The sequence below is a fragment of the Strix aluco genome, chromosome 27 (assembly GCF_031877795.1).
Source record: "Strix aluco isolate bStrAlu1 chromosome 27, bStrAlu1.hap1, whole genome shotgun sequence".
In the NCBI taxonomy this organism is placed as follows: Eukaryota; Metazoa; Chordata; class Aves; order Strigiformes; family Strigidae; genus Strix; species Strix aluco.
In genome coordinates this window covers 2,606,452-2,634,187 of record NC_133957.1, presented here as the reverse complement: position 1 = coordinate 2,634,187, position 27,736 = coordinate 2,606,452, and the positions used below count along the sequence as shown (strand labels likewise).

Here is a 27,736-nt window from a genome sequence, read left to right as displayed (position 1 = left end):
TTAAATGGGAAAATATTTAATTAAACCAGAAGATTTAATTAAAGAAAAGGTGAAATATGATGTTTGAAATAATTCGCTGTGGCTTGAATCGATCAGACGGAGGGGGAGGGGTGGGGAGTAAAAAGTGCGTCGCCGGTGGAGCCTGTTGGTTTTAAGCTCGGTTTAAGGATTGGGTTGAGGTTTTTGGAGGGTCCCAGCAGCACCTAAAATGTCTTGAAATGGCAGAAAACCAGCCCCGGGGCGGGTGCGCGGACCCTGCCCGGCTCCGAGCAGGAGGGACAGAGCCTGGCGGGCAAATTAATTAAAATCTGGAAAATTCACCGCGGCTCCGGGAAAAACGCGCGTGGGAAGGGGAAGGCGGCGCCGCCTCGGAGGGAGGGGGGGGAAGGTTGGACGTGGGGAGGTTTTAGGGCAAAATCAGCCGTAATTGGGTGTAGGGAGGGCGGGGGATCGTCCCGCTGGGCGCAAAACCCAGGTTTCTCGGTGGCTTCTCCTCGTGGTCTCGCTCGTTCTCCCTCTGTAAAATCACTAATAACGAAATTCAGCCCCTGCTCAGTTTTCCAAGCCTGGGATTTTCTCTGAATTAGTTAAAAAAAAAAAAAATAAAGGGATTAGCGTCACACCAGCTCTACCAACCAGGCAGAAAAAATTTGAATTGAAATCAGAAAAATCTCAGCGGATCCCTCTCCCAGATCAGATCGACTATTCGGGGGAAAAAAAAAGGGGAAAAATTGTGGCGAAAAGTAAAACCCCCGCGAGCGGCGCCGGGGCGGGGCGGGGCCGGGACGAGCCCCGTGGCCGAGGCTCCGCGCTCTTCTGGCCGCTCGCGGGACAGTCGGACCCCGGCGCCCTTCCGCTCGCTGTCCCCAGCCCAGCTCTGGGCTAAGCTCAAGGGACGGAGGAGAGTTTTCTGCAGCACGAGAAGGGTTTCTGTTAAAACCGGGTCTATCCTTACGACCGCGGTGGCCGGAGTCATCTGGTGACGAGCGTGTCTGTGTCGACGTTGTTGAGGAGGAAGAGTTCGGGGTGAGCGGCGAATCCCAGGCGGCGCTGGAAGAGGCAAAGGAGAAGAGTTAGAGCGGTGGGGAACAGCCCAAGTCGAGCAGGGTTTAACAAAGCTCGAGTTGAGCGGGGTTTAACAAGCTCGAGTCAAGCAGGGTTTAACAAAGTTTGAGCTGAGCAGGGTTTAACAAAGCCCAAGTTGAGCAGGGTTTAACAAAGCTCGAGTTGAGCAGGGTTTAACAAAGCTCGAGTCGAGCAGGGTTTAACAAAGCTCGAGTCGAGCAGGGTTTAACAAAGCTCGAGTCGAGCAGGGTTTAACAAAGTTCAAGCTGAGCAGGGTTTAACAAAGCTCGAGCTGAGCAGAGTTTAACAAAGCTTGAGCTGAGCAGAGTTTAACAAAACCCAAGTTGAGCAGGGTTTAACAAAGCTCAAGTCAAGCAGGGTTTAACAAAACCCAAGTCGAGCAGGGTTTAACAAAGTTCGAGCTGAGCAGGGTTTAACAAAGCTCGAGTCAAGCAGGGTTAACAAAGTTCGAGCTGAGCAGGGTTTAACAAAGCCCAAGTCAAGCAGGGTTTAACAAAGCTCGAGTCGAGCAGGGTTTAACAAAGCTCCGAGTCGAGCAGGGTTTAACAAAGCTCGAGCTGAGCAGGGTTTAACAAAGCCCAAGTTGAGCAGGGTTTAACAAAGCTCGAGTCGAGCAGGGTTTAACAAAACCCAAGTCGAGCAGGGTTTAACAAAGTTCGAGCTGAGCAGGGTTTAACAAAGCCCAAGTCAAGCAGGGTTTAACAAAGCTCGAGTCGAGCAGGGTTTCATCGAGTCGAGCAGGGTTTAACAAAGCCCGAGCGGGCTCCCCCGCTCCCGGCCCGCTCACCGGCACGTTTCCACCTGCAGAACCCAAGTTTTGGGTTTCTCGCTTTGTCCCGCTTAGGCAGGCAGGTGACATCAATCAGTACTTGAGCTCTTCTGAAATTAACGGCGCTGCGTAATTAAGAACTGAATTAAGCCGCAGGGAGCACCCCGGAATCGGCGGCCGCTGGCAGCGAGGGGAAGGCGATGCTGCGCTCAGACCCAGCCGGGGCGGAGCCATCGCTCAGGGTGTCAGCTCGTGCCACGCCTTCGTTAATTAGGGGTTAATTAGGGGTTAATTGGGGTTAATTAGGGTTATTAAGCGACGGAACTCTACGCTGCACAAATCTTATTTATTAGTGAATCGATTCACTGTACGGCCCGACCCACCGCAGCCGAGCATCAATTTCCTTCTCAATTTGGATGCGATTTGGGGCGCAGACGAGCCCTAATTAGCACTAACTGATTACACACGTTGGTTAATTAAGAGAACACGCTGCAGCCCGGCTCTGCCCGAGGGCGAAGGCAGCCGCTGCCTATCGGGGGTTTAGCAGAGCCCGACTTACCCCGAGCGCTCCTCAGCGGGTAGAAACAAACCCTAAAGCGCTTCCCTCCTCCCCGAGCCCCGCGGCAGCTTAAAATTGATAAAATCGGGATAAAATACCCAAAGAGAGAGACAAGGCTCTGGCAGCCATGGGAGCGGGAAGCTCGTGGGGGAGGCGGCGAGGCAGCAACTTCTGCTGCCCCCAGCACCTTCCGCGAAGATTTTAAGCCACGAGCGAGAATTATTTCATCCTCCGACCTCCCTGAGGAACCACTGGTCAGGTGAGCTTATCTCTGAAATACACAGGGCTGCGCCTAAACTCGGGCTTAGCTGCAGCTCAAGGAAAGGCTCAGGAGAGGATAAAATCAGCCAGATTTGGTATTTTTGTTTCAGCGCGGCGGAGAGTTTGGCCAAGGAGCAGACGGGAGTGACGCGCTGCCGGGGGGGGGGGAAAAGCTGCTCCAGCGCAGGGCAGGAGGGGGGTGCAGTGTCCTGGATCCCAGAAACCCAAGCGGGACGGTGCCGAGGGAGGGACGGAATCCCAGAACCATCTGGTTGGAAAAGCCCTTGAAGCTCCTCCAGCCCCACCATGAACCTCCCCCTGACCGTTCCACCCAATACCAACCCAGATCCCTCAGCGCTGGCTCAACCCGACTCTTCAACCCCTCCAGGGATGGGGACTCCCCCCCTGCCCTGGGCAGCCCATTCCAACGCCCAACAGCCCCTTCTGCAAAGAAATCCTTCCTAAGAGCCAGTCTGACCCTGCCTGGCGCAGCTTGAGGCCATTCCCTCTTGGCCTGCCGCTGGCTCCTTGCTCAAGAGACTCCTCCCCCCTCTCTGCACCCTCCTTTCAGGGAGTTGCAGAGGGCCAGGAGGTCTCCCCTCAGCCTCCTCTTCTCCACACTAAACCCCCCCAGTTCCCTCAGCCGCTCCCCATCAGACCTGTGCTCCAGACCCTGCACCAGCTCCGTTGCCCTTCTCTGGACACGCTCGAGTCATTCAAGGGCCTTTTTGGGGTGAGGGGCCCAAAACTGAACCCACTCATCGAGGGGCGGCCTCACCAGTGCCCAGCACAGGGGTCAGACCCCTCCCCTGTCCCTGCTGGCCACGCTGGTGCTGGTACAAGCCAGGATGCCACTGGCCTTCTTGGCCACCTGGGCACACTGCTGGCTCATTACCAATCCCCCCCAGGTCCCTCTCTGACCGGCAGCTCTCCAGCCACTCCTCCCAGGCCTGGAGCGCTGCTGGGGTTGTTGTGGCCCAAGGGCAGCACCCGGCATTTGCCCCTTAGTGAAACTCCCCCCAGCTGGGCTCAGCCCATCGCTCCAGCCTGCCCAGGTCTCTCTGCAGACCCTCCCCACCCTCGAGATGGTCCCCGCGGGGAAACCAGGAGCAACTAAACCGGGGGCTGGAGGGTTCGGACCCCGCGGGTCGGGGGAAAGCGCCAGCACGGCACCACACACCCCTCCGGGGGCTCGTCCCAGCAGCCTGCGGGCACCGGAGCTGTCGGGGGTCTCTGTTAGAAGCATCAGCGATTCAGAGCAACCCCCCCCCCAAAAAAAAAAAACAGACCCAAGAAGCCAAGTTGAAAAAGTATCTGTCTTTTAATCGAAAAGGTAGTTTGTACAAACTGGTTCAAAGGCAGATACGGGGGGAAAAAAATAAATCAGTTTCATGAGGAGCAGAAGAGTGAGAACTCGATATCCAGAGGCTCCGGCGCAGAGCTACTGTCTTAAAGTTACTGTTTGAGCAGAGCAGCCAGGAGAATCTCCTCTGACACCTTCCACATCAAAAAAATCCCAAATCCAGGAAAACTGGAGGGATCGCTACAGATGACAGAGCCCTGGGCCGAGACCGGGCGGCCACAAAGGCGCCTCCGGTCAACACCCCCAATTCCCACTGGCAACGCACCCACTGGGGCTTTTGGCTTGTGGAAATTGGTGTAAAACCTACAAATGTGACAATAAAGGGGTTAAATCCGCTGGAATTTCTGAATTTGGAAACTAGAAATACGCCGTTTTCATGCTGGCTCAGCGCGAGGGGGGGACACGCAAAGTTCAGCTGGTTTGGTGACAGGTGGGAAGAGCGGAAACGCTCCTGCCCGTAATGAAAACGGAGTTTTCACGCTGTGCTTTGAGTTTGTCACCTGCGTTAAGAAACGTGTCCCTGGCATCGTGAAATCCCCCCAAAACCTCGGGCAGCGATGGGTAAAACGCTCCTGAGAGCGCAGAAGGGGAGCGCGCGGCCCCTGACCCTGCTGCTCGCTCCCCGTGAGCCAATGCACGCTCGGGGCTTGTTCGTACCAGAAAATAAACCCCAGTTTGAACCAACCCCCCAAAATGTCTCCGAGGATTTGAAGGCTTGCGGGGGGGGGGGGGGGGGGGGTGTTTGAGAGAGCAGTTCCCTGCCTGGGACTAGAGGGAGGAACGCGGAGGAAGGGGATGGATTTCCTGAGAAAGTGTCGATGAGGGCTGGACCCCGCGCGGGGCGTCTGGACCCAAAATAAATCCCTGCTGGGGGTGGGGGGGAAGGGGGCGAAGCAGCAGCAGGAGCAGCAGAGCCTGGCAAAGCCCGAGCTGGCACCGGCAGCGCCTGGTCCTGAGCCCTGCTGCAGCCGGGACCTGGCTCCGAGCAGCAGAGGTTGGTGGGGACGCACCAAACCACCCGCTCTCGGCCCTTCAGACCCACAAAAGCATTTCAGTACCTTAAAAAAAAAAATAAATCTTTGTGGAGCTGTGCCTCAACCGTGCCGAGAAGGGAAACCTCGCGAATTAACCCCCCGGGTTTAGAGCTTCTGACACCTGATTTTCAGGGTGACGAGAACCGCCCCCCCCCCCCACGGGACGTGACCTCAGCGCTCGCCCCACGCTGGGAGAAACCACAAACGACCTTTTCTAAGGAAAATGTATCGTTCCCCCCACGCTCTCTACGGTTATTCGCTACCAGCGGGCTCAGGGCGCCGTCCAGGTGAAGGCTTCTCCCCCAGGGAAACTCATGAAATGAAAAAACCCCCCAAGAAGGGCGATTGAGGAAGGTTTTGTAGTGACTGAGAAGCGGGGGCCGAGCGGGTTTGGCAAATAAAACCTGAAGTTGTGTCACAGCGGTGACTCCCCCGCAGGAGGCTCTTGGCATCCTCTGCACGTGACATTTTGAGCCATAATACGGGGTTTTGAGACTATAGTGTTTCTATTAATCACATACATAGGGAATAAGCTCACAAGACCATAAATAACCAGGAATATTAGAACGTGTTTCTTTGCTGAGCACCAAAATCACATCCCAGGCGAGGAAAAAAAAACCCAAAACAACCCCAGTTCTACCGCTGAGGTTCCCCGTCCTCACGGCATCCGCCCCCGTGGAAGCTGCACATCGCGGCCAGCCCTGAGAAGTATTTTCAAGTGGAAAAAAAAAAAAAAAAAAAAAATCAAATCCAGTCAAACCCAGCTGCCCGCAGAGGTAGACTCTGGATGCAGCGTCACCGCGTGGCAAGCGTCAGCGGCCGCAGCGTCCTTCAAGCGTCGCCCAAAAGGTGCATTTTGAATTTTCTAGCTTATTTTTCTCCAGTTCAGTGCAGGAGCAGCAGTTCCCTGGAGCTTTAGTGTTTCTGCTACATGGATCAAAACGCACGGAGGGGGGAGAGTCTGCCAGTTTTAATGCAAAAAAAAGAGGCTGGAGGCCAGGGAGGCGGGAGGAGGAGCCAGCGCTTCCCTCCGCGCCACAAAACGTGTCGGTGGCTGCGAACAGGCAGCTCCTGGGCTGCACGACCGACACAGCGCTCGCCCTGACCAGCGTGATTAGAGGCGCTCAGCAAAGAAAACATCCACCTTTTAAAGTATTTCAGCAGCAACACGTTTCCCAATAGGTACATCTGATTTTTTCTTTCTTGCACACGCGTGTTTCGTGCGCAAACCGCACACGCGTCTGTCTCTGTTCACACGGGGACCCACAGACACGCACGGGCTCTGAGGGCTACTCCTGTGCAGGGACCGCGCGGCTACTTAGCGGGGGTGAGAGGTGACTCCTCGGTGAGCAGAGTCCGGGTGACGCTTACCGTTTTCCCGCAGGCCAGGAAGGAGACGCCCAGAGCAATGAGACACAGCCAGCTCTGCAAGAGAGAAGGTGCCGGGGATTAGAAACGCTGCAGCACCGCAGAGAGCCGGGCTCTGCTCGTGTCAGTGTGATCAGGCTCTTGGTGAGGCCGCCCCTCGATGAGTGGGTTCAGTTTTGGGCCCCTCACCCCAAAAGGCCCTTGAATGACTCGAGCGTGTCCAGAGAAGGGCAACGGAGCTGGTGCAGGGTCTGGAGCACAGGTCTGATGGGAGCGGCTGAGGGAACTGGGGGGTTTAGTGTGGAGAAGAGGAGGCTGAGGGGAGACCTCCTGGCCCTCTGCAACTCCCTGAAAGGAGGGTGCAGAGAGGGGGGAGGAGTCTCTTGAGCCAAGGAGCCAGCGGCAGGCCAAGAGGGAATGGCCTCAAGCTGCGCCAGGGCAGGGTCAGACTGGCTCTTAGGAAGGATTTCTTTGCAGAAGGGGCTGTTGGGCGTTGGAATGGGCTGCCCAGGGCAGGGGGGGAGTCCCCATCCCTGGAGGGGTTGAAGAGTCGGGTTGAGCCAGCGCTGAGGGATCTGGTGGAGTTGGGAACGGTCAGGGGAGGTTCATGGTGGGGCTGGAGGAGCTTCAAGGGCTTTCCAACCCGGGTGATTCTGGATTCTGTGAAATAAATCATCCTTGGAGGTTATAGGGGTGGGGGTTAGAGGGGAACGAGCACTGAGGGGCACCAGCGCTGGGGCTGCCGGATGGACCACTCAGAGGAACTGGCCGGATCATCGCACTCCCAAGAGTTGTGGTCAACGGCTCCATGGCCACGTGGAGAGCGGTGACGAGTGGGGTCTGTGCTGGGACCAGGATTATCGAACGACTTCGCTGGGGACATGGACAGCGGGACCCAGTGCACCCGCAGCACCAAGCACAGGGGGGTGGTTGATGCTCTAGAGGGGAGGGATCCATCCCGAGCGACCTGGCAGGCCGGAGAGGGGAGCTCAGCTGAAACTCATGGAGTTCAGTGAGGTCAAGGGCAAGGAACTGCACGTGGGTCGGGGCAATCCCCAGCACAAATCCAGGCTGGGCGAGGAGGGGATGGAGAGCAGCCCCAAGGAGAAGGACTTGGGGGGGTTGGTGGGTGCAAAACTGCCTGTGAGCCAGCAACGTGTGCTCACAGCCCAGAAAGCCACCCGTGTGCTGGGCTGCACCCAGAGCAGTGTGGGCAGCAGGGCGAGGGGGGGGATTCTCCCCCTCTGCTCCGCTCTGGGGAGACCCCCTGCAGTGCTGGGTCCAGCTCTGGGCCCCCAGAGGGGGTCCCCCAGCTCAAGCGGGGCCAGAGGAGGCCACGAAGATGCTCGGGGGGCTGGAGCACCCCCTGTGAGGACAGGCTGAGAGAGTTGGGGGGTTCAGCTGGAGAAGAGAAGGCTCCGGGGAGACCTTAGAGCGGCCTCCCAGGGCTGAAAGGGGCTACAGGAAGGGGGGAGGGACTCATTATCAGGGGGGTAGGGACAGGATGACGGGTAATGGTTTTAAACCCAAAGAGGGGAGATTTAGGTCAGATCTAAGGCAGAAATTCTTCCCTGTGAGGGGGGTGAGGCCCTGGCACAGGTTGCCCAGAGAAGCTGTGGCTGCCCCCTCCCTGGAAGGGTTCAAGGCCAGGTTGGACGGGGCTTTGGGCAACCTGGGCTAGTGGAAGGTGGCCCTGCCTGGGGCAGGGGGGTGGCACTGGATGGGCTTTGAGGTCCCTTCCAGCCCAAAGCAGCCTGTGACTCTCTGACCATTCTATGACTTTACACCTCAGTACAGAGGAACTGTGCGTTATTCCAAAGTCTCTGCCAACCTTTCACCTGCTGCAACATTAAGTCAAGGCCTTTTTGGGAAATGTGAACAGCTGAATTGCTAAAGAGATGCTTGAAAAAGGAGGGGAGAGGCTGTGTGTGTTAGTGGGCGCAGCACAAAACAGAATCCTGAGCAAATCCGGCCGCGAAAGCCTCAACTTCCCCATCTGTTCCGACCCTGCGGCCGACTTTAGTGCCTGTAAAATGTGACGATATTAATCCAATGGTGAGGAAGAACAAGGTGGTCAGAGACCTGCTACAGCGCTTGGCTGCACACAGGTCTGTGGGACCGGAGGGGTTACACCCGAGGGTGCTGAGGGAGTTGGCAGATGTGCTCGCCAAGCCGCTCTCCGTGATTTACCTGAAGTCATGGCTGACTGGGGAGGTCCCATTGGACTGGAGGGTGGCAAATGTGACACCCATGTACAAGTGAGGCAGGAAGGAGGATCCAGGGAACTATAGAGCTGTCAGTGTGACCTCGGTGCCAGGGAAGGTCACGGAGCAGGTCATCTCAGGTGCCATTAAAAGTCATATAATGGACAACCAGGGGATCAGGCCCAGTCAGCGGGTTTAGGAAAGGCAGGTCCTGCCTGACAGACGGGATCCCCTTCTACGACAGGGCGACCCACTTATTGGATGAGGGAAAGGCTGTGGGTGTTGTCTACCTTGACTTTAGTAAAGCCTTTGACACCATTTCCCACAGCATTCTCCTGGAGAAACTGGCTGCTTGTGGCTTGGATGGCTTGTGGCTTTGCTGGGTCAAAAACTGGCTGATGGCCGGGCCCAAAGAGTTGTGGGGAAGGGAGTTAAATCCGGTTGGTGGCTGGTTACAAGTGGTGTCCCCCAGGGCTGGGTTTTGGGGCTGCTCCTGTTTAACATCTTCATTGATGCTCTGGACGAGGGGATCGAGTGCCCCCTCAGTCAGTTTGCAGACGACACCCAGTTGGGTGGGGGTGTTGGTCTGCTTGAGGGTGGGGAGGGTCTGCAGAGAGACCTGGGCAGGCTGGAGCGATGGGCTGAGCCCAGCTGGGGGAGTTTCACTAAGGGCAAATGCCGGGTGCTGCCCTTGGGCCACAACAACCCCCAGCAGCGCTCCAGGCCTGGGGAGGAGTGGCTGGAGAGCTGCCGGTCAGAGAGGGACCTGGGGGGGGTTGGTAATGAGCCAGCAGTGTGCCCAGGTGGCCAAGAAGGCCAGTGGCATCCTGGCTTGTACCAGCACCAGCGTGGCCAGCAGGGACAGGGGAGGGATCTGACCCCTGTGCTCGGCACTGGTGAGGCCGCCCCTCGATGAGTGGGTTCAGTTTTGGGCCCCTCACCCCAAAAAGGCCCTTGAATGACTCGAGCGTGTCCAGAGAAGGGCAACGGAGCTGGTGCAGGGTCTGGAGCACAGGTCTGATGGGGAGCGGCTGAGGGAACTGGGGGGGTTTAGTGTGGAGAAGAGGAGGCTGAGGGGAGACCTCCTGGCCCTCTGCAACTCCCTGAAAGGAGGGTGCAGAGAGGGGGGAGGAGTCTCTTGAGCCAAGGAGCCAGCGGCAGGCCAAGAGGGAATGGCCTCAAGCTGCGCCAGGGCAGGGTCAGACTGGCTCTTAGGAAGGATTTCTTTGCAGAAGGGGCTGTTGGGCGTTGGAATGGGCTGCCCAGGGCAGGGGGGGAGTCCCCATCCCTGGAGGGGTTGAAGAGTCGGGTTGAGCCAGCGCTGAGGGATCTGGTGGAGTTGGGAACGGTCAGGGGGAGGTTCATGGTGGGGCTGGGGGAGCTTCAAGGGCTTTTCCAACCTAGACAATTCTGTGATATCTTCTGTGAAATAAATCCAGCAGCTTATCCTGCCTGCAAGGAGTCTCAGCTTGAGCCAGACTTACCAAATACGCCACAAAGGACAGGTAGATCACGCTGAGAACCGCAGCCCCAACGTACAAAGCCACGTGGTTCAGGGCCCGGACGTAGTCCACCACGAAGTACATGTTAACGCTGCAGATGAGGAGGATCAGCACGCCGCCAGTGACCTTCCAGAACCTGCCAGACAAAGTGAAGGAAAACGGGGTGAGGCGGGGAGGGAAACGTGTGCCTGAGGCCAGCGAGACGCCGTCTCCTGCTCGGAGGCGATTCCCTTCGTACTTACAGTCCATTGGCAAAATCATTCATGACACTGGGCAGGCTGGTGAATGTCAGGACGGGGATCAAAGCGAACGGAAGCTGGAATAAGCAAGAAAACGCAGAAGAATAAAGACTGGAAATTGTTCTGATGACCTCAGCACAGCCAGACATCCGAGGTTTGCTCATATCTGACAGCATTTCCCCAAAGCCATTGTAATGTGTGTCAAAGGGACTTCCCCTGGCTGGCAGGAGGAAGCAATTCCAGACCCTGGCTGAGCCTCCCCACCTCTCCCCAGCAGATCAACATCTGACAGTAACTCGCTCTGCTCAGCTGCTCCTGCAAACCCTCAGGCACCAGAAGCTGAAATATTCAGTGTCGGATGTTTTTCTCTGAGACCTGGCCCCCAAACCGGGCGCTGCTGCTCACCTGGAGGCTCATGAGAACGTTTAAGAAGTCGTTCATGCCCGTCAGGTGTTCGACGTCCTGAAAGATGGCGACGAAGAGGGTGGGGGTGATGGCGATGGAGCGGGTCAGCAGCACCCGGGCAAAACGGGACCACCGCAGGTTCAGGAAGCCCTGCAGGAGAAAAAAAAGGCAGAGCAGCTGCTGGGTGAAAACACTACGGAGCCTTCAATGGCAGCAGGAAGAGGCAGGACCGAGAGCTGATTCGGTTGAAAGGCACATCAGGGAGTTTTATGGAGCTTCCAGCAAGAGCTGCGTGTCCACGGAAGGGGCATCATCAACACGAGCTTTAAAGGCTCAGGAATAGAGAGAACGGGGCCGCAGGCAGCCGCTAAAAGTGCTAATTACCTCCATAACGAACTGCCCGGAGTACGTCCCCGTCATGGTTGAGCTCTGGCCGGCAGCGAGGATCCCGATTGCCCAGATATAGAGAGCGGCAGGGCCGAAGTAACAGCCCAGAACGACGCCCTGGAACAGAGAGTCGCAGCCTCACATCTGAGAGCAGGAACAAGAGCGAGCAGGTGAATTCCCTTGGGACCAGATTAATCACGGATGTTGAGTTGAAAGAGAAGGAATAATCCACTTGTAGGAGAGGGAAGAGCATCCCCTGCGCTGGCAGCAGAGAGGCGAGACCTCACGGGCTGCGGTTTTACCAAAGCAGATTCAGGATCAGCAAGGAAAAACTTTGTCAGGGCCAAGCTAATGAAAGAGGGAACAGAGAGCTGGGGAGAGTGGGGTCGGGTTAGATGCAGCACAGTTAGCAAAGGGATAGCAGAATCCCAGAATCATCGAGGTTGGAAAAGCCCTTGAAGCTCCCCCAGCCCCACCATGAACCTCCCCCTGACCGTTCCCAACTCCACCAGATCCCTCAGCGCTGGCTCAACCCGACTCTTCAACCCCTCCAGGGATGGGGACTCCCCCCCTGCCCTGGGCAGCCCATTCCAACGCCCAACAGCCCCTTCTGCAAAGAAATCCTTCCTAAGAGCCAGTCTGACCCTGCCCTGGCGCAGCTTGAGGCCATTCCCTCTTGGCCTGCCGCTGGCTCCTTGGCTCAAGAGACTCCTCCCCCCTCTCTGCACCCTCCTTTCAGGGAGTTGCAGAGGGCCAGGAGGTCTCCCCTCAGCCTCCTCTTCTCCACACTAAACCCCCCCAGTTCCCTCAGCCGCTCCCCATCAGACCTGTGCTCCAGACCCTGCACCAGCTCCGTTGCCCTTCTCTGGACACGCTCGAGTCATTCAAGGGCCTTTTTGGGGTGAGGGGCCCAAAACTGAACCCACTCATCGAGGCGCGGCCTCACCAGTGCCCAGCACAGGGGTCAGATCCCTCCCCTGTCCCTGCTGGCCACGCTGGTGCTGGTACAAGCCAGGATGCCACTGGCCTTCTTGGCCACCTGGGCACACTGCTGGCTCATTACCAATCCCCCCCAGGTCCCTCTCTGACTGGCAGCTCTCCAGCCACTCCTCCCCAGGCCTGGAGCGCTGCTGGGGGTTGTTGTGAACAGTCAATCCATAATAATAATTTTGCTGGTCCAAGGGCTGGGCTCAAGGATCCCCAGGGTTTTCCTCCAGCTCCGTTTCTGACGACCCCACTGCAGGCCCCGGCCTTCCACACTCTCAGAAGAAGCAGCCGCTCCCAGACAAGGCCACTGGGCTGCCGGAGACGAGGCCACCCCGGCCCGCGGGTCACTCACCCCTTTGTAGATATCCACTTCCAGTGTCTTGTTGTTGCTTGGGAAGAGCGAGGAGTGCGGGCTGCTGGTGTTCACACAGACACTGCTCTGCAACGACACGAAGGGGCAGGCGGTTGGGTTTGCTCCCAGAAGTGAGGACAAGCAGAAAAGGCTCCACGTGAGGAGCTGGAGGTGGCAGGGTGCTGGGTTCAGACTGGTTTCAATGGAAACCATCAGCACCCCTGTTCGTTTTTCTCCCTTTTACACCCAGAATATAGAGGCTGTGCTTGACCCAGCTGCCCCTCGGTTTGGTGGCAGCCAAGTGCCAGCCCCGACTTACCACATCCGCGTTGGTCTTTTCAAAGAAAGCCTCGGCGAAGACGGTCACCACGAAGATGTTAATGATGAAGGAGACAAAGAGCGCGATGCAGGACTCGATGAAGAAATACTTATTGGCTTCTCGTACTTCTCTCTTGTTCGCACGGTTCACTTGCCGGGACTGAAAAGGGGGTGGTGACAACAGCAGGCTTGAGAAACAGGAATTCACTATTATATTACTTATATCTGTAATTACACTTGATTAAACTGACAGTGGGACTCAGGTCACTGGATGGGAAGAGAATGTGCTGGAGGGAAGACAAAGCGAACGCCACCATCTGCACAACAAACAGCGGCCGTGCTGGCCACGAGACACACCCACGGGAAGGACACGTGTCCCGAAGCTCCCACGGCTCTCCCAGTGCCAGGGGCCCAACCAGCCTCCTGGGGGGGGGTTCGCTACGTCCCCACCGTAGTAAATGCTTAAAGCAGAATTCCAGAGGGTGTGACTGTTCCAGTCCAGGAGTACCCCTGTGCTGGGCACTGGTGGGGCCGCCCCTCAATGAGTGGGTTCAGTTTTGGGCCCCTCACCCCAAAAAGGCCCTTGAATGACTCGAGCGTGTCCAGAGAAGGGCAACGGAGCTGGTGCAGGGTCTGGAGCACAGGTCTGATGGGGAGCGGCTGAGGGAACTGGGGGGGTTTAGTGTGGAGAAGAGGAGGCTGAGGGGAGACCTCCTGGCCCTCTGCAACTCCCTGAAAGGAGGGTGCAGAGAGGGGGGAGGAGTCTCTTGAGCCAAGGACCCAGCGGCAGGCCAAGAGGGAATGGCCTCAAGCTGCGCCAGGGCAGGGTCAGACTGGCTCTTAGGAAGGATTTCTTTGCAGAAGGGGCTGTTGGGCGTTGGAATGGGCTGCCCAGGGCAGGGGGGGAGTCCCCATCCCTGGAGGGGTTGAAGAGTCGGGTTGAGCCAGCGCTGAGGGATCTGGTGGGGTTGGGAACGGTCAGGGGGAGGTTCATGGTGGGGCTGGAGGAGCTTCAAGGGCTTTTCCAACCCGGGTGATTCTGGGATTCAGTGATTCTGAGGGTTTCAGGCCTCCCAGCCTGCCATCCCTGTCCGTGCCTTCTACACGAACCAGCACAGCCGCTTACCTTGACCAAGGCAGAGTGCAGGTACATGTTGTGTGGCATGATCACGGCGCCCACGATCCCCACGGCCTGCTCCAGCTGGGGGGTGCCGCAGTTCTGGCAGTAGGGGATGAACAGCCCCTTCAGCAGCTTCTCCTGGTTGGGTTTTACTGTGATATACTGGGCACAGAGACAGAAGAAACACGGGTGTTTTTAGCATCGCCCGGTCGCTTAGGCTGCCCTTTTGAAGACACTCGAAAGCCAAAGCTTTGCTAAAATGCAAAACCACGACCTGGCCACCGTCTGGTGTTTACTGAAGCGGGGATGCTGCGCTGCACAGGACGTGCCGGTCTCCAGAGGAGGCAGCGTTCAGGACAGCCCACGCTGCAGCCCCGGGGCTGAGCCGGACGACCCATCAGAAAACACAGACCCAGCTTCAAACATTTTAAGTGTTTGCCGCCGTGTTTTGGTGCTGTTTGGGCACAGGGGCAGCGGTGGGGGGAGAGGGAACGCGTCGCCCAAGAGCTCTGGGGGAGGCGCAGAGGTGGCGGAGGTACCTCGTATCCAAACGTCAGAGCCATGATGGTGATCAGGAACCCAAAGAACGCTTCCAGTTTGCGCAAGCCTGGGAGAAGAACGAGGACCATCAGCAAATTGAGAAATACTGAATCTCCCCATTTAGTTTCCAGAATTCAAAAGGAGAAATTACCATATTTGTCCAGGAAGAGAAAGACGAAGGTGTCAGCGATGGTGATGAGCACGCCGCCCCACAGCGGGACCCTGCGAGAGACGGGCACCAGCAGACACCAGCTTACAAAACACTTCAACCTCCTCCACTAGTCTCAACAATCAGAGTCCAAAATATTTTTTTTTATTTAGGGCGCTTGTTTGGGGACAGAACCACATTGTCCAAGGGTTTGTTTACAGTCTGAGAAGACATTTGGCTGCACAGGGCAAGGGACCGGAGGTTTGGTTTTTGCACAGACAGCTCCCTCCCCAAATCTCCAGGGCAAATCCCGTGTCCACACTGAGAATGACAGGAGTGAGCAAGACCTTTAACAGCTACTGGGTACAAAATTGCAGCTTCCTTTTACATCTGCATTTCCAACCCAGGGCAGGGGGGGAGTCCCCATCCCTGGAGGGGTTGAAGAGTCGGGTTGAGCCAGCGCTGAGGGATCTGGTGGAGTTGGGAACGGTCAGGGGGAGGTTCATGGTGGGGCTGGAGGAGCTTCAAGGGCTTTCTGGTAGTACTTTATTAGGACTGTAAAATTCTCCAGGAAAGCTGCAGCTGAATTCTGGTGTGTATCAGTTATAGCTAAAATAAAAGCCAGAACTCACAGTTCTCCTTATAGCCAGAAAAAAAAGAAACAGGCACCAAAGGCTGAGTCATCTCAGCGAGCTAGCACAGCTTAGATGAATCACCCTCTACAAAGAGCTTATTTTGGAAGATTTATAGGAAATAAATGAGTCTCTTTTGGCACAGACAGTGTCACTTTCTTAATCTTAGAAAGGAGCACTCATTTCCTGCTGCCCTCTGATGACAAACCCAACTTACTTCCCCACAGACAGCAGGTTAATCGCGATCGCCGAGCCAATGACTTCCTGCATGTCGGATCCAATGATCGCGAGTTCGACCATCAGCCACAGGATAATCCGAGGAACCTGGTAAAGAAATATCCAAGACCATTAAAAAGAGGGAAAATGCCTTCTCCCTTTCCTCTCCCGGGTGAGCACAGGGGCGTGGCGGTCGCGCGCTCAGGAATGGTCTCCTCTCCCTGGCGATGGCCACTGGATGGCTGGTCCGGAGCAGGATTCCAGGTTACCTGTGGCAATCGCTGGAGGAGGCTCCTGGGTCACTTATATAATCTAAATTACTCGCCTCGCTACATTTTGCTCGTTGTGAGAGTGAGACTGGAGGTTTCCATGTACCGAGGTGCTGGGAAAGGAGCATCGGAAGATATTTCACGTGGTCAGAGCAGTGACAAAGTCTCAGGTGTTGGATGAGACACAGCAAAGTGCCCAGGGCTGGGGACAACACGACAGCCCCACTCATCTTCAGCTGAACGAGAGGCAGAGCCCTCTCTTACACAAGCAGGGAAATTTAACAGCCTGGTCTCGTTCTAAAGGACCCTTTCCCTCCTCGTGATTCCTTGAGCTCATTTAACCGACAAGTATTTCAGCTTTGGGAGGCAGCAGTCCAAACCGAAAAGCTGAAATCCTGGGTTTTATCCCTGACTCTGTCTGCAATTCACTGGCAAATGCCAGGACACTCACTCCACCTCCCTCTTTCTGTTTTCCTTTTTCCAAGATGGGGAGGACACCAATGGGACCTGAAGCGTCCCCCATCTGCTCTCCTAACAGCCCAGGTTCTGAACGAGCCCTTCGCTGGTGCTGCTTCAGGGCTACAATTAAAATCGCCCTCGAAATTTGCTTTTCTTCCAACTGTGAGCGAAACCAGAAGAAACCAACTTAATCCCCCAGCTTCTGGGACAGTAAAGCAAGATGTGACGATGAAAATATATTTGGGCACCCGCAACGCTTTTTCCTGAGGAGGATCTGGCACTTAACGGGCAGCAGTGACAGCTCACGAGTGACAGAATCCCAGAACCATCTGGGTTGGAAAAGCCCTTGAAGCTCCTCCAGCCCCACCATGAACCTCCCCCTGACCGTTCCCAACTCCACCAGATCCCTCAGCGCTGGCTCAACCCGACTCTTCAACCCCTCCAGGGATGGGGACTCCCCCCCTGCCCTGGGCAGCCCATTCCAACGCCCAACAGCCCCTTCTGCAAAGAAATCCTTCCTAAGAGCCAGTCTGACCCTGCCCTGGCGCAGCTTGAGGCCATTCCCTCTTGGCCTGCCGCTGGCTCCTTGGCTCAAGAGACTCCTCCCCCCTCTCTGCACCCTCCTTTCAGGGAGTTGCAGAGGGCCAGGAGGTCTCCCCTCAGCCTCCTCTTCTCCACACTAAACCCCCCCAGTTCCCTCAGCCGCTCCCCATCAGACCTGTGCTCCAGACCCTGCACCAGCTCCGTTGCCCTTCTCTGGACACGCTCGAGTCATTCAATGGCCTTTTTGGAGTGAGGGGCCCAAAACTGAACCCACTCATCGAGGGGTGGCCAGACCTGTGACAGAACCGCGCTGACCCAGCCCAGGCGCTCCCCAAAGAGCCCCCCTGTACCCGCCCTGTACCGCCGCGGAGCAGGAGCTCACCCACCTTCTGGTACTGCCGGTTGCAGACTTCAGCGAGGTGCAGCCCCGTCACCACCCCCAGCCTGGCAGCCAGGCGCTGCAGGAGCAGCCCGATGATCGTCGCCAGCATCAGCACCCAGAGCAGCTGAGGGAGACACGAGGGCAGGAGTGGGTGCACGGGGGCAGCAAGAAACAACAGCCCTGCACAAGGTCCCAGGTCCCCGAGGACGCCTACGCCCCGCACACACCTTTAGGAATCCCAGGCTTTTTAAAATACACATTATTGACATTCAGAGGCTGTTTTATGTGCTTGGAGCTGGCACGGAAAGGACCCAACGCATATAAAGGCAGGAGTCACTGCTCGGGAGGGCACACGAGAGCCTCACTCTCCCCTTCTCCTTCTCTGGGGTGTTTTCAGCTCAGCAGCAACAACAGCACTATCAGTACTCCTGCCCTAGAGTGCGGATGGGTATGTGCTTTGCACAACTTACAGCACTTCATCTGGAGGTTTCTGCACTGACCTTAAATCCTGCGACAGCCCCGGACTGTAAATCCGACTCGATGTTGCCCGGATCCAGGTAGGCAATGCTCATCAGAAAGCCCGGCCCAGTGAAAGCCCAGAGCTTGCGGAAACTAAAACACGAGTGCTACGGAGGGGGAGAGAGGATGGAGACATCAGCAGTCAGCCCTCTCCCAACGCAGGGGACACCCCAGCTACCAGGCGTAAAAACCGGCAAGAGACAACCAGGGTTTGATTTTGATTTCCTCACTGCCTCGACAGATAAGATCAGCCCGTTCTTTCACCTGATCTGAGACTCTCCAGCAATCTCTGGTCCTCATCTAAAGAGTTTAAGGCCAGACTCTGGGACAGCCAAGGACACGCTCATGTAAATCTGGGTGGGAGATGATCCCCCTGTGTCTGCAGCCGAAAATGCTGCCTTGTTGCTTAATCAAAAGCCAAGAGGGCACCTATCCCCCCTGCAAAGGGGACAATGCTGGGACAAAGGCCAGTGAAGGGCGCGTGCTCCCTTGATAAGGGAAGGGAGCCAAGGTCCTCTCCCCTGGGGCTACAAACAAGACATTTCTCTTGCTCTTTCGCAGATCTTGCTGCTCCAGGCTTCTCAGGAGACAAATCCTGCGTGACAAATCATTAACTCCACAGCAAGCGCAGGAGACCCTGCACCCCCTTCACCCCCAGGGGAACGACTCACGCGGGTACTGAGCGCTCGCAGATTTTTTCCGATGGGATTTTCCTACCGGAGTGAGCGCAGGGAGGGCCCAGCCCCACTCACCGTTTCATCTTCGGGAATCGGGATCTTGCTGTCGAAGTAGGTGGTAAAAGGCTCCTCCGAGGAGGCGTCCGGCGGCTGCAGTGGGTTCCTGCTGCTGGAAATGGTGCTGACGACCTCCCCGTGCTCCCCGGAGGGATCCTCTGCAGCGGAGAGAGAAGTGGAAAAGGAAGGAGGAGTGAGTGAGGGTCCCTGCAAACACAGGAAAACGTGGCAGGGGCCTGGCGAGACCCACAGGCAGAGCAAAGTGAGCGTGTTCTGCCCTCACAGCTAATGCTAATGAGGCTATTAAGAGATAATCAAATGAAAATAGTATCTGCTGCTGTAAACACACCCCAGGAGACCACATTGACTTGCCCAAACACTCCTCCTCCCCCACGGTGAGAGGAGGCTGCCTAGCTGGCAGTTTATTTATTCAGATTAATTTAAAAAGAGCCGTCACGGGGCACTGTGCGACGTAATGGCAGCCCCAGTATCACCATAATGATTAACTGGGACTGACCACGCCAGATCCAAGAGAAACCCGTGGTTATCTCCGCACCACTTCAGAGAGCGTGACCCCAAACTCTCCTGCCCGAACAGACCATCGGCGAGAAGTTTAGTCCTAGAAGGACCCTGCAGCTCCTGCTCCTGTCCAGGAAACACACAATGCAGCGCTTGTTCGGGAGTGAGCGGCAGTCAGGAGACAGTTTTCTCCTAAAGCACGACAGGCAGAAGGTGGAGCCAGCCCCGATGGATTTTCACAACAGTTTCTAAATTTAACTCGTGAGGAAGGTGCCGGGTCGCTGCAACGCACGTTCCCACAGGTGAGGTGTTAAGCCTTGGAACGCCACGCGATTCCTCCCCTGCCCACCTCCAGGAAAAACCCCCAATACTCACTTCTGCTCTCCTTTCGTGGCATTTGGCTCCAGGAGCCGAAGAGCAGCGTGCGGTCCTGAGCACCCAGCTCCTTTGTGAAAGGAGGATTAAAACCAAGGCCAGCTCTTTTACCAAGTTTCCTATTGCATCATCAGAGTAAACTGAAGTTGCTTGCTCCTCCTTCTTCCCTGCCTCCCAAATATCTCGCAGGGCTGCCTGCCCTGCCAGCAGACCCGTTTACATAATGGATTTAGAGCGACCTGTGGCAGGAGAGATGGGTCTGCACAAGACAGGCTTGTTCATCTGGTTAAGCAAGGCTGAGCGAGCCCCAGGAACTGTAAATCTCCTGCTGGGCTCCTCTCAAAAGCCTGAGGGTTTGCGTCCACGGTAGCGGATGGGGTGGGAAACAGGCAGGCTGAAGCCTTGGGGTGGTGTTTGCAGGACAAAGGAATTAATTAAACGGAAGGTGGATGTATGAGAGCAGATCTGCTGGGCCACAGAGGGGGTCTTACCGTGGGACGCCTTCTGGTCCGTGTCGGAGCTCCCCATGGTGGAACCCTTCCAGTGGCCTGGAAACTGGTTTAGATTGGCCACGTTGCCTGCAAAGGAGAGGGGAAAAAACCTGTCAAGAGGAGAATAAAAACCTACAGGAGAGGCGACAGAACCAACAGCTCCTGGCCGGGACAGATTTACTTCTGCAGCCCTTTTCCAGCTTTGAAGAACGTTGCAGGGCCAGGGGGGAGTGATTTGCCCAGGACCTGCTTGGAAACTCCTGCTGCAGCGACACGAAGGAGGGTGAGTGGACTGACCGGGCACACCAAGGCGGCAGCAGCCAGGCTTAGGACAGAGCCTGTTGTGAAACTCCAGATAAGGAAACAAGAGTGGAATTTCCTTTATGTGTAAAAATTACATACCATCCCTCCCCTTCCAGGCACAACTATTACATCGATGCTGCATCCTCTACGGGGCAACTGAAGTTTCTTTTAAGGGCGTGCTGTACCTCTTTCACCACAGTGTGTTTTTAAACCTGACCCACGCAGGGAGGAACTGGGATCTGGCACAGGACTTTGGATGAAGCTGGAGCCCTCCGGGCTTTAAAAGGTCAAACCCCCCAAACCCCTCAAGGACAAGTCAAAGCACCACCAATATATATGTTTGGTATGTAAAGCAGTTAATCTTCCCTAAAGCCTCTTGTATATTAACAGGAGATTTCCTTATAACGAGGCAACACTGGTTCAGTGAAGACATAAAAGGAAAGCATTAGCCAGGAATTCATTTTAAGTGATTTGAACCAATTTTAGGTTTTCAAAGATTAATTCCCCAGTTCCATAACCAGCTCCAAAGGTGGTTTGGAACCAAGCCAGGCATGCTAAAATAATTCAGAGAGGGTTACTTTACACAAGGCTGGAGCAATACTGTTTGTTGTAGGCAGGGTACAGTTGTTATTTATCTACGCAAACAGACTCCAGATCTGGAAGTGTTGACTCGAGGGCAACAAGATGAATAAAACACGCCACAGGAGCTGCACAACTCGCCGCTCGCTCCCACCAACAAACCTGTCAAGGCTTATTCCTGCTTATTCTGCCACTTTGCAAATAACCCGGAGTGTTTGCTCCGGACGAGCGTGCAGGAGGATTCATCTGCGCCGGTGCGGAGCTCGGCGATGAACGGTAAGATTTTCCCATCCTGCTTTTTTTTTGGCTGCACCCGGCCAGCTCTGCCTCTGCTGAACTCAGCGGCTCCACCGGCCTCATCGGGGTGGCAGAAAGCGGCTCGAGGTGCTCGCCCGGGGACAGGGGGGCTGGGGAGGACCCCGGGCTGCCCGGTCGTGGCTCCTCGAGCACAACTCGAAGGAAGCGGGACGCGGCCAGACGCCACTGCGGAGAGCAGTGACAGCGCCGGCCTACGCACGGCAGGGCCCCACACAGCCCCTGCTCCTCCCAGGGTTTAATTGCCACCAACTCGCTACACGCTGTGGGGAGAAACAGTGAGTAAATACCTCCTGCCACCTCGGCCCACGGAGAGGAGAAGTGCCACCTCTGCAGCCTCCGCAGCGACGGCGCTTCTGCCTCAGACTTCTCCCTCCAGCAGCTCCCACTGGGACGGGGACAACCGCAAGGCTGGAGTAAAGCTTTTCTCTGTCACACACACTATTTTCACAGAGTCACGGAATCACTCAGGTTGGGAAAGTCCCTCGGGATCAGCGAGTCCAACCCTCAGCCCGACTCTACAAAGTTCTCCCCTACCCCACATCCCCCCACAGCTCATCCAAACGGCCCTTAAACCCCCCCAGGGGTGGGGACTCCACCCCCTCCCTGGGCAGCCTGTTCCACTCTCTGACCACTCTGGCGGGGAAACATTTTTCCCTCCTGTCCAGCCTGACCCTCCCCTGTTGCAGTTCAAAGCCGTTCCCTCTCGTTCTGTCACTAATTCCCTGGGAGCAGAGACCAGCACCAACCTCTCCACAACGTCCTTTCAGGGAGCTGCAGAGAGTGATGAGGTCTCCCCTCCCCTTCTCCTCCTCACACTGAACAGCCCCAGCTCCTTCCATCGCTCCTCACAGGATTTATTCTCCAGCCCCTTCCCCAGCTCGTTGCCCTCCTCTGCCCTCGCTCCAGCCCCTCGAGATCTCTCTGGGATTGAGGTGCCCAAAACTGGACACAACCCTGCAGGTGTGGCCTCACCAGTGCAGAGCACAGGGGGACTGTCACCTCCCTGCTTCTGCTGGCCACACTAGTGCTGCTACAAGCCAGGATGCCGTTGGCTTTCTTGGCCACCTGGGCACACTGCTGGCTCCTGGTCAGCTCTTCCTTTACAGGCTCCTTTTTAAAGCACGAAGCACTAACGCTGAAGTTTAGCAATAAGCCATCTTTTCCCCGAAATCTACTTCCTTCAGGAGGAACAGCAAGTCCCACGAAACACTCACTTCATTAATAGAGGCGAGGAGGAAGAAGCTCACATGGTGAACACTCGTTATAGTGCGAGACTGACCTAAATATCTCCTGGCAAAACACACCCCAGCTTGGGCGGGAGCAAAATTGGTTCCTCTATCTCCATCGGCAGCTGCCGAGCTCGTGACACGCTCATTCACCACCCGACGCAGGAAACGCTTTCCCACGCGGGCCGGCTTGGAAACGCTGCCCACGGACCCTTCTCCCACAGAGCTCCCAGAAAAGCAGCCACCGGCTGTAGCCAGATGCGGGTGTTTCACCCGCTTCCAGCCCAGCTGCGAACCCGGGAGCTGTCAAGAGAATGATGGTGCAAAGGCATCGGAGGGATGTTTTTTGCTGGCTCTGTCTCCACGCCTGGGTGCTTTCCTAAAAGAACGGCTCTAGTGACACCCTGCTGCTGCTCTCAACACGGGTGAAAGTAGAGGATAAAGAAATTGCAGGGTAAAAAAATGTTTATTGCTCCTTCTACCCATAACTTCTGTGAACATCTTCAAGCAATTCCTCAGCACCAGGAGCGGGCCCACTGGCCACGTTCTGCCTCCTGGAGGTAAAACACTCACCGTGACCACGGCTGGGTTTGACCTTCACAGAATCCCAGAATCATCCCAGTTGGAAAAGCCCTTGAAGCTCCCCCAGCCCCACCATGAACCTCCCCCTGACCGTTCCCAACTCCACCAGATCCCTCAGCGCTGGCTCAACCCGACTCTTCAACCCCTCCAGGGATGGGGACTCCCCCCCTGCCCTGGGCAGCCCATTCCAACGCCCAACAGCCCCTTCTGCAAAGAAATCCTTCCTAAGAGCCAGTCTGACCCTGCCCTGGCGCAGCTTGAGGCCATTCCCTCTTGGCCTGCCGCTGGGTCCTTGGCTCAAGAGACTCCTCCCCCCTCTCTGCACCCTCCTTTCAGGGAGTTGCAGAGGGCCAGGAGGTCTCCCCTCAGCCTCCTCTTCTCCACACTAAACCCCCCCAGTTCCCTCAGCCGCTCCCCATCAGACCTGTGCTCCAGACCCTGCACCAGCTCCGTTGCCCTTCTCTGGACACGCTCGAGTCATTCAGTATTTATACACCATATTCACACTCAGGCAAGGCAGCTGCCTTCCCAGGAGGAATATTCCTGAGAATAAGGCAAAAAACCAAGAGCAGAGCATCATGAGGTTGCTCTAATCAAAACAGCAAAGACACTGGTGCTGTTGTCCAGACCGTCAACCCCCGCCGAGCGAACAGCAGATCACTCTTCCATGCGCACCCGCCCTTTTCACTGATGAAACCACGAGCCTCGGTCCAACGGGTCTTTTCTTTCCGACAGCCGGACGGGCAGCGAAGCCGAGGGGGAAGCTGAGGAGCCACCGGCTCATCCTCAGCGTGGAGACACGGGGGTTTGTTGGACAAGTCGTGTCTCACGCTGGGAGCGGTTCCTGCGATTGAGATTTCTGCGTTTGATGTCGGGCTTTGAACTCGTCTGGGCGTGCCACGATCGTTAACTCTTTTGGAGCAGTTTCAGGGCCGATGGCTCGTTAGCATGGCTAACGCCCAGGCACCCACACTGGGCAGCCCTTTACACCATCACACCAAAGGGTGTTACACACGCGGCACAGGCCCAGCCCCGAGCACAACACACCCGCCACGGCCGGAGCAGACGACCCCGTTCGCCAACTGCCGTCCCAAAAGGGTAACTCCTTGCCCGCACAACGAGGTCACCCCTCACCTGCTTTCCAGACACCCACACCGCTCTGCCAGCGCCGGCACTGCCAGGTCCCAGCCTGGAAAACCCTTTTCCTCCGCGGGGAGCCGGCGGAGAGTCACCCCAGGGCGGCAGCACGGCGGGTTTGTCCCCGTGGGATTCCTCCCCGCTCTCTCGCCCACGCTCCTGCTGATGCCCAGAGGTGATAAAAGCAGGTTGTGACATCGGTGTCGCCGTCACCGCTGAGGTCCCTGCTTGGCCGTGCCGAGGCAGGTCTGCCGGCCGACTCCTAAATGGGTCAGAAAGCTCGTTTCTTGCTAATTGCTCACCCCGTACCACGCACCTGGTCTCCCAGGATGCAGGAGGGCCCCGAGCTGAGGCGTGGGGGGACAAGCCCACCGTGCTGAGCCACAGGGGCTCCTTGAGAGACACGGCGTGACGTGTTGAGTTCTACGGAAGGACAACACCTGGGGAACAACAGCCTGGAAGCGAGGGGCAGCTCTCCTCCCCGCCTGCTCGATCCGAAGGCTCCTGGATTTAGGAGCCAGCCCCTGCAGCTGCTCCCCATCTGCTTTTTGTCCACGCGGAAAGGGGGGGGCTGACGCACACCTGAGACTTCCAAGTGTTTTCACAACTCATCAATCAAACCGATGGCAAAGTTCTACTCTAGCACCAGCCGGGAGGTTTGAGGATTAAAAATGCCCTCAAAAAACATAAGGCAGCACCTGAGACTGCGGGAACTTTGGTTAAGAAGTGCTGTAAAGTGGGGAAAAAAAAAAAGAGACGAGCAGTGAGGCTGAGCCGTGGGACCACCACGCCCGCACCGGGTGCCCCAGGCCTCGTCCCACATCACACACGGAGCCGTTACGCAGCGTCCCGCTCTCCCAACGCGCTCCCACGCTCAAGAGCTCGTTTGACACCTCCCACCGCCCATGTCTGGAGCTGCGCTCACCACAGCACAGACCAGACCCCTCCTCTGAGGAGCCTCTGCCTCGCAGTCCTGCGTGGCCTTTGGTCGGGGGGCTCAGCCCAGCATCAGCCCCCCCGGCAGAGCCGCACCAGGAGCCGCCGCTGCCCGGCCGCATCCTCCCCAGCGCAATAACCGGAGGCAGGCGCCGGAGTTTGGACCCCGAGGATGCTCGATGCGGCTCTGCAGAGATAACAGGAGGTGAAGCACCTGGCCTGGACCCCGCAGCTCCACGGGGCAGTGGCCAAGCGAGCCGAGGCCTTGAGCCACCCTCTCAGAATCCCAGAATCGTTACGGTTGGAGAAGCCCCTCGGGATCAGCGAGTCCAACCCTCAGCCCGACTCTACAAAGTTCTCCCCTACCCCACGTCCCCCCACAGCTCATCCAAACGGCCCTTAAACCCCCCCAGGGGTGGGGACTCCACCCCCTCCCTGGGCAGCCCGTTCCACTCTCTGACCTCTCCTCGCACCCCCGAGCCCCATACGAAGTCCATGGCGCGTCGCACCCTTGGGTGCGTGAGGGCCAAGGCTGGGGAGACGCGGGGCGGTTGCACCCCAAACCCCCAGGGGAGGGGATCACGCCGGAGGCCTCACGCCAGAGCCAGCCTGCGGGAGGAAGGCAGAGGAGGGGATTTGGGGGTGTCCCACCCCCCCGCAGCCAAGCGGCAGCGCTTTGGCAGGGCCAGCAGTGCCCGGCCTCGCCGAGCGCCCCCCCCCCAGGGCCAGGGGACACCCCAAGGTCACCGAGCACTCAGGGAGCCCCGGCGATGCGGGGTGGGGGCAGCGCCTGGGGTGCTCCATGGCAGCACCCCCTCGCGAAACCGACCGGGGGATCCTGCAGCACTCCCAGGGGACCCCCCCGAGGGAGGATCTGCCACCCCAGCGCATGCAAGGGACCCCCCCCCCCCCCAGGGATCAACACCCCCCTCCCCAGGGATCCCTCAGTGGGGGGGATCCCCCTCAGAACACTCAGGGGACCCCCCCCGGGATCACCTGAGAGCGGGATCTCCCCCCCCAGCCCGCTCAGGGGGACCCCCCCCGCCACTCCCTGACCCCCAGGGGACCCCCCCGCCCCACTCACCGCCTCGGCCGCCCCCCGCCGGCCCCGCCGCCGCCTCATGCCCCGGCCCCGCGTTGCCGCCGCCGCCGCCAGCGCGGCCCCGCCCGAGCCGTGACGCAGCTCGGTGCGACCGGGGACACCGGGCTGGGGAGCGGGGGACGGGCCCCGGTGCGGGGGGGGGGACACACACACACCCCCCCCGACCGTCCCCTGACCCCCACGCCAACCCGCACCCCGCTCCTGCGCCAAAATCGGCTTATTCCACCCCAAAACGTGGGTGTGTCAGGAGCCAGGAAGCTGCACCAGGACCTCGCTGACCCCCGCAGCGCTTTTCATGGCAAACCCTCAAATTTCTCGATTTTTGGTGGCGGGCAAACAGCTGCAGACACAGTTACGCGTTAATTATTTCTGAATGCCGCCGTATCTCACCAACATTCCGTGTTTTGGGGGAGAAGAGTCTTGATTTGGCTTTATTTTGGGTGGTTTTTTTTTTTTTTTTCCAGCGAGGAATGCTGCGCTTTCGCAGAACTCCTCTTACTTTGCACATTCCCTTGAAAATTTAAGATTTTTTAAATTTTTTTTTTTTAAGCAACCCCTTCCTGAGAACTAAACCAACAGATTTAATCGGTGACACACACAAGAAACCCGCCAGCCTGGGAGGCGGCACGTGGCAGGAGCAGCACACTCTGCTCTTTATCTCCACCATCCCGACCTTTTAATTTCTTGGTAGATCACCGGGAGCGCTCGCTGGGAAGCACGACCTGCCCATGAACAGCAAGGAGAGCGTGTGGGGATCCGGGCTCAGGGAGCAGGACACCCCAACCCACGCAGGAGAAGCCGCTCGTTAAAAATCAGACCCTTGGCTGAGCAAAGCTGCCGGCGCCGGGGAAGGCAGCTCCTCGCTCTCCCCAAACGTGGAGGTTTTGCAACGCACGTTCCTTATGGCTTAAACACAAAAAAATCATGGGATGTTGTTGAAACAACCGAAACCTGGAAAAATAAAGAGGAAAAATCTGGGAGATGGGAGGCTCTGCTGTTGCAGATTTAACCTGGGGCATTGGAGAGGGAAATCAAACCCAAAGTGCGCACGGGAACGTGAGCGCAGCACCCGCGCCGCGCCGAAAGGTGCAAGAACCCCCGCAGGACGTGGTTTGCCAACAGCTTTTGGCCTGAAGCTGGAAAATGTACATTATTCCCCAAATCCCGGGGTATTTGGGGATGAGGGTGAGGGCGCCCATTAGCAAGACCACCCGGCGGGGCCAGCGAACTCGCCAGGACCAGCGTTTGCAGGACTCACCCAATTCACAACCGGGCGAGCTCTGCCGGAGGGTGTATTTCTTGGGCATGGTGATCCTGCTTCTCACGCCGGTGGTTTCGGGGAGCAGACAGCCTGCTCAGGGAGCCTCTCTCTATATAAGAGGTGTCCCCACCCTTCCCTGCCGGCTCCCCTCCCTCCCACCTCCGCCCGCAGCACCCGCACCGATCCAGGAGCACCCGCAGCGAGGGGAGCTCAGGGGACAATTCAAAGTCTCCTGAAAACAACCGCATCTGCCTCAACCTTATCATTTATTAAAGAACGATAAAACCCGCCGAGTTAAGGGGGGGTGACAGCCCAGCCGGCCGCTTTGACGTGGAGCCTCGTCCCCACGGCGAGCAGCAGCGTCGGGCTTGGGGGGAAAGGTGGGTTACGCGCTGTCTGGGGCACGTTATCAACCCAGGAGGCTCAATTAAAAGGCCGTTTGGTTGAGCATCAGACGAGCTCCGATAATTAGAACATGAGGCGGCCTGGACTCTGCTCCACCGGAGCTATT

The 27,736-nt window shown here is 57.2% G+C and overlaps 1 protein-coding gene across 5 annotated transcripts; it reads right to left on the bottom strand.

Moving 5' to 3' along the window:
* SLC11A2 (solute carrier family 11 member 2) lies at positions 1 to 27,324 on the bottom strand. 5 transcript variants are annotated; one of them, XM_074807625.1, is made up of 17 exons: positions 27,223 to 27,324; positions 19,782 to 19,868; positions 18,415 to 18,554; positions 17,644 to 17,769; positions 17,148 to 17,267; positions 15,492 to 15,598; positions 14,646 to 14,716; positions 14,494 to 14,561; positions 13,961 to 14,116; positions 12,836 to 12,994; positions 12,517 to 12,603; positions 11,175 to 11,294; positions 10,791 to 10,940; positions 10,389 to 10,462; positions 10,129 to 10,282; positions 6,444 to 6,497; positions 1 to 1,050 (listed from the first exon to the last, which is right to left on the bottom strand). In XM_074807625.1, the coding sequence occupies exons 1-17, from the start codon at positions 27,269 to 27,271 to the stop codon at positions 973 to 975; spliced, it is 1,800 nt and encodes a 599-aa protein (XP_074663726.1). In that variant the 5' UTR covers positions 27,272 to 27,324; the 3' UTR covers positions 1 to 972. The 5 variants fall into 5 exon arrangements, with proteins under 5 accessions (XP_074663726.1, XP_074663727.1, XP_074663729.1 ...); XM_074807626.1 differs by lacking the exon at positions 27,223 to 27,324 and adding an exon at positions 25,947 to 26,045; XM_074807628.1 differs by lacking the exon at positions 27,223 to 27,324 and adding an exon at positions 22,196 to 22,773.
* Positions 27,325 to 27,736: the final 412 nt, after the last annotated feature.

Coding starts and splice junctions, on each gene's coding strand:
- SLC11A2 (XM_074807625.1), bottom strand. CDS start 27,271: ATGCCCAAGAAATACACCCTCCGGCAGAGCTCGCCCGGTTGTGAATTG. Junction 19,869..27,222: donor CTCGCCCGGTTGTGAATTGG/GTGAGTCCTGCA, acceptor TCTCCTTTGCAG/GCAACGTGGCCAATCTAAAC. Junction 10,463..10,790: donor ACGTTCTCATGAGCCTCCAG/GTGAGCAGCAGC, acceptor TGCTTATTCCAG/CTTCCGTTCGCTTTGATCCC.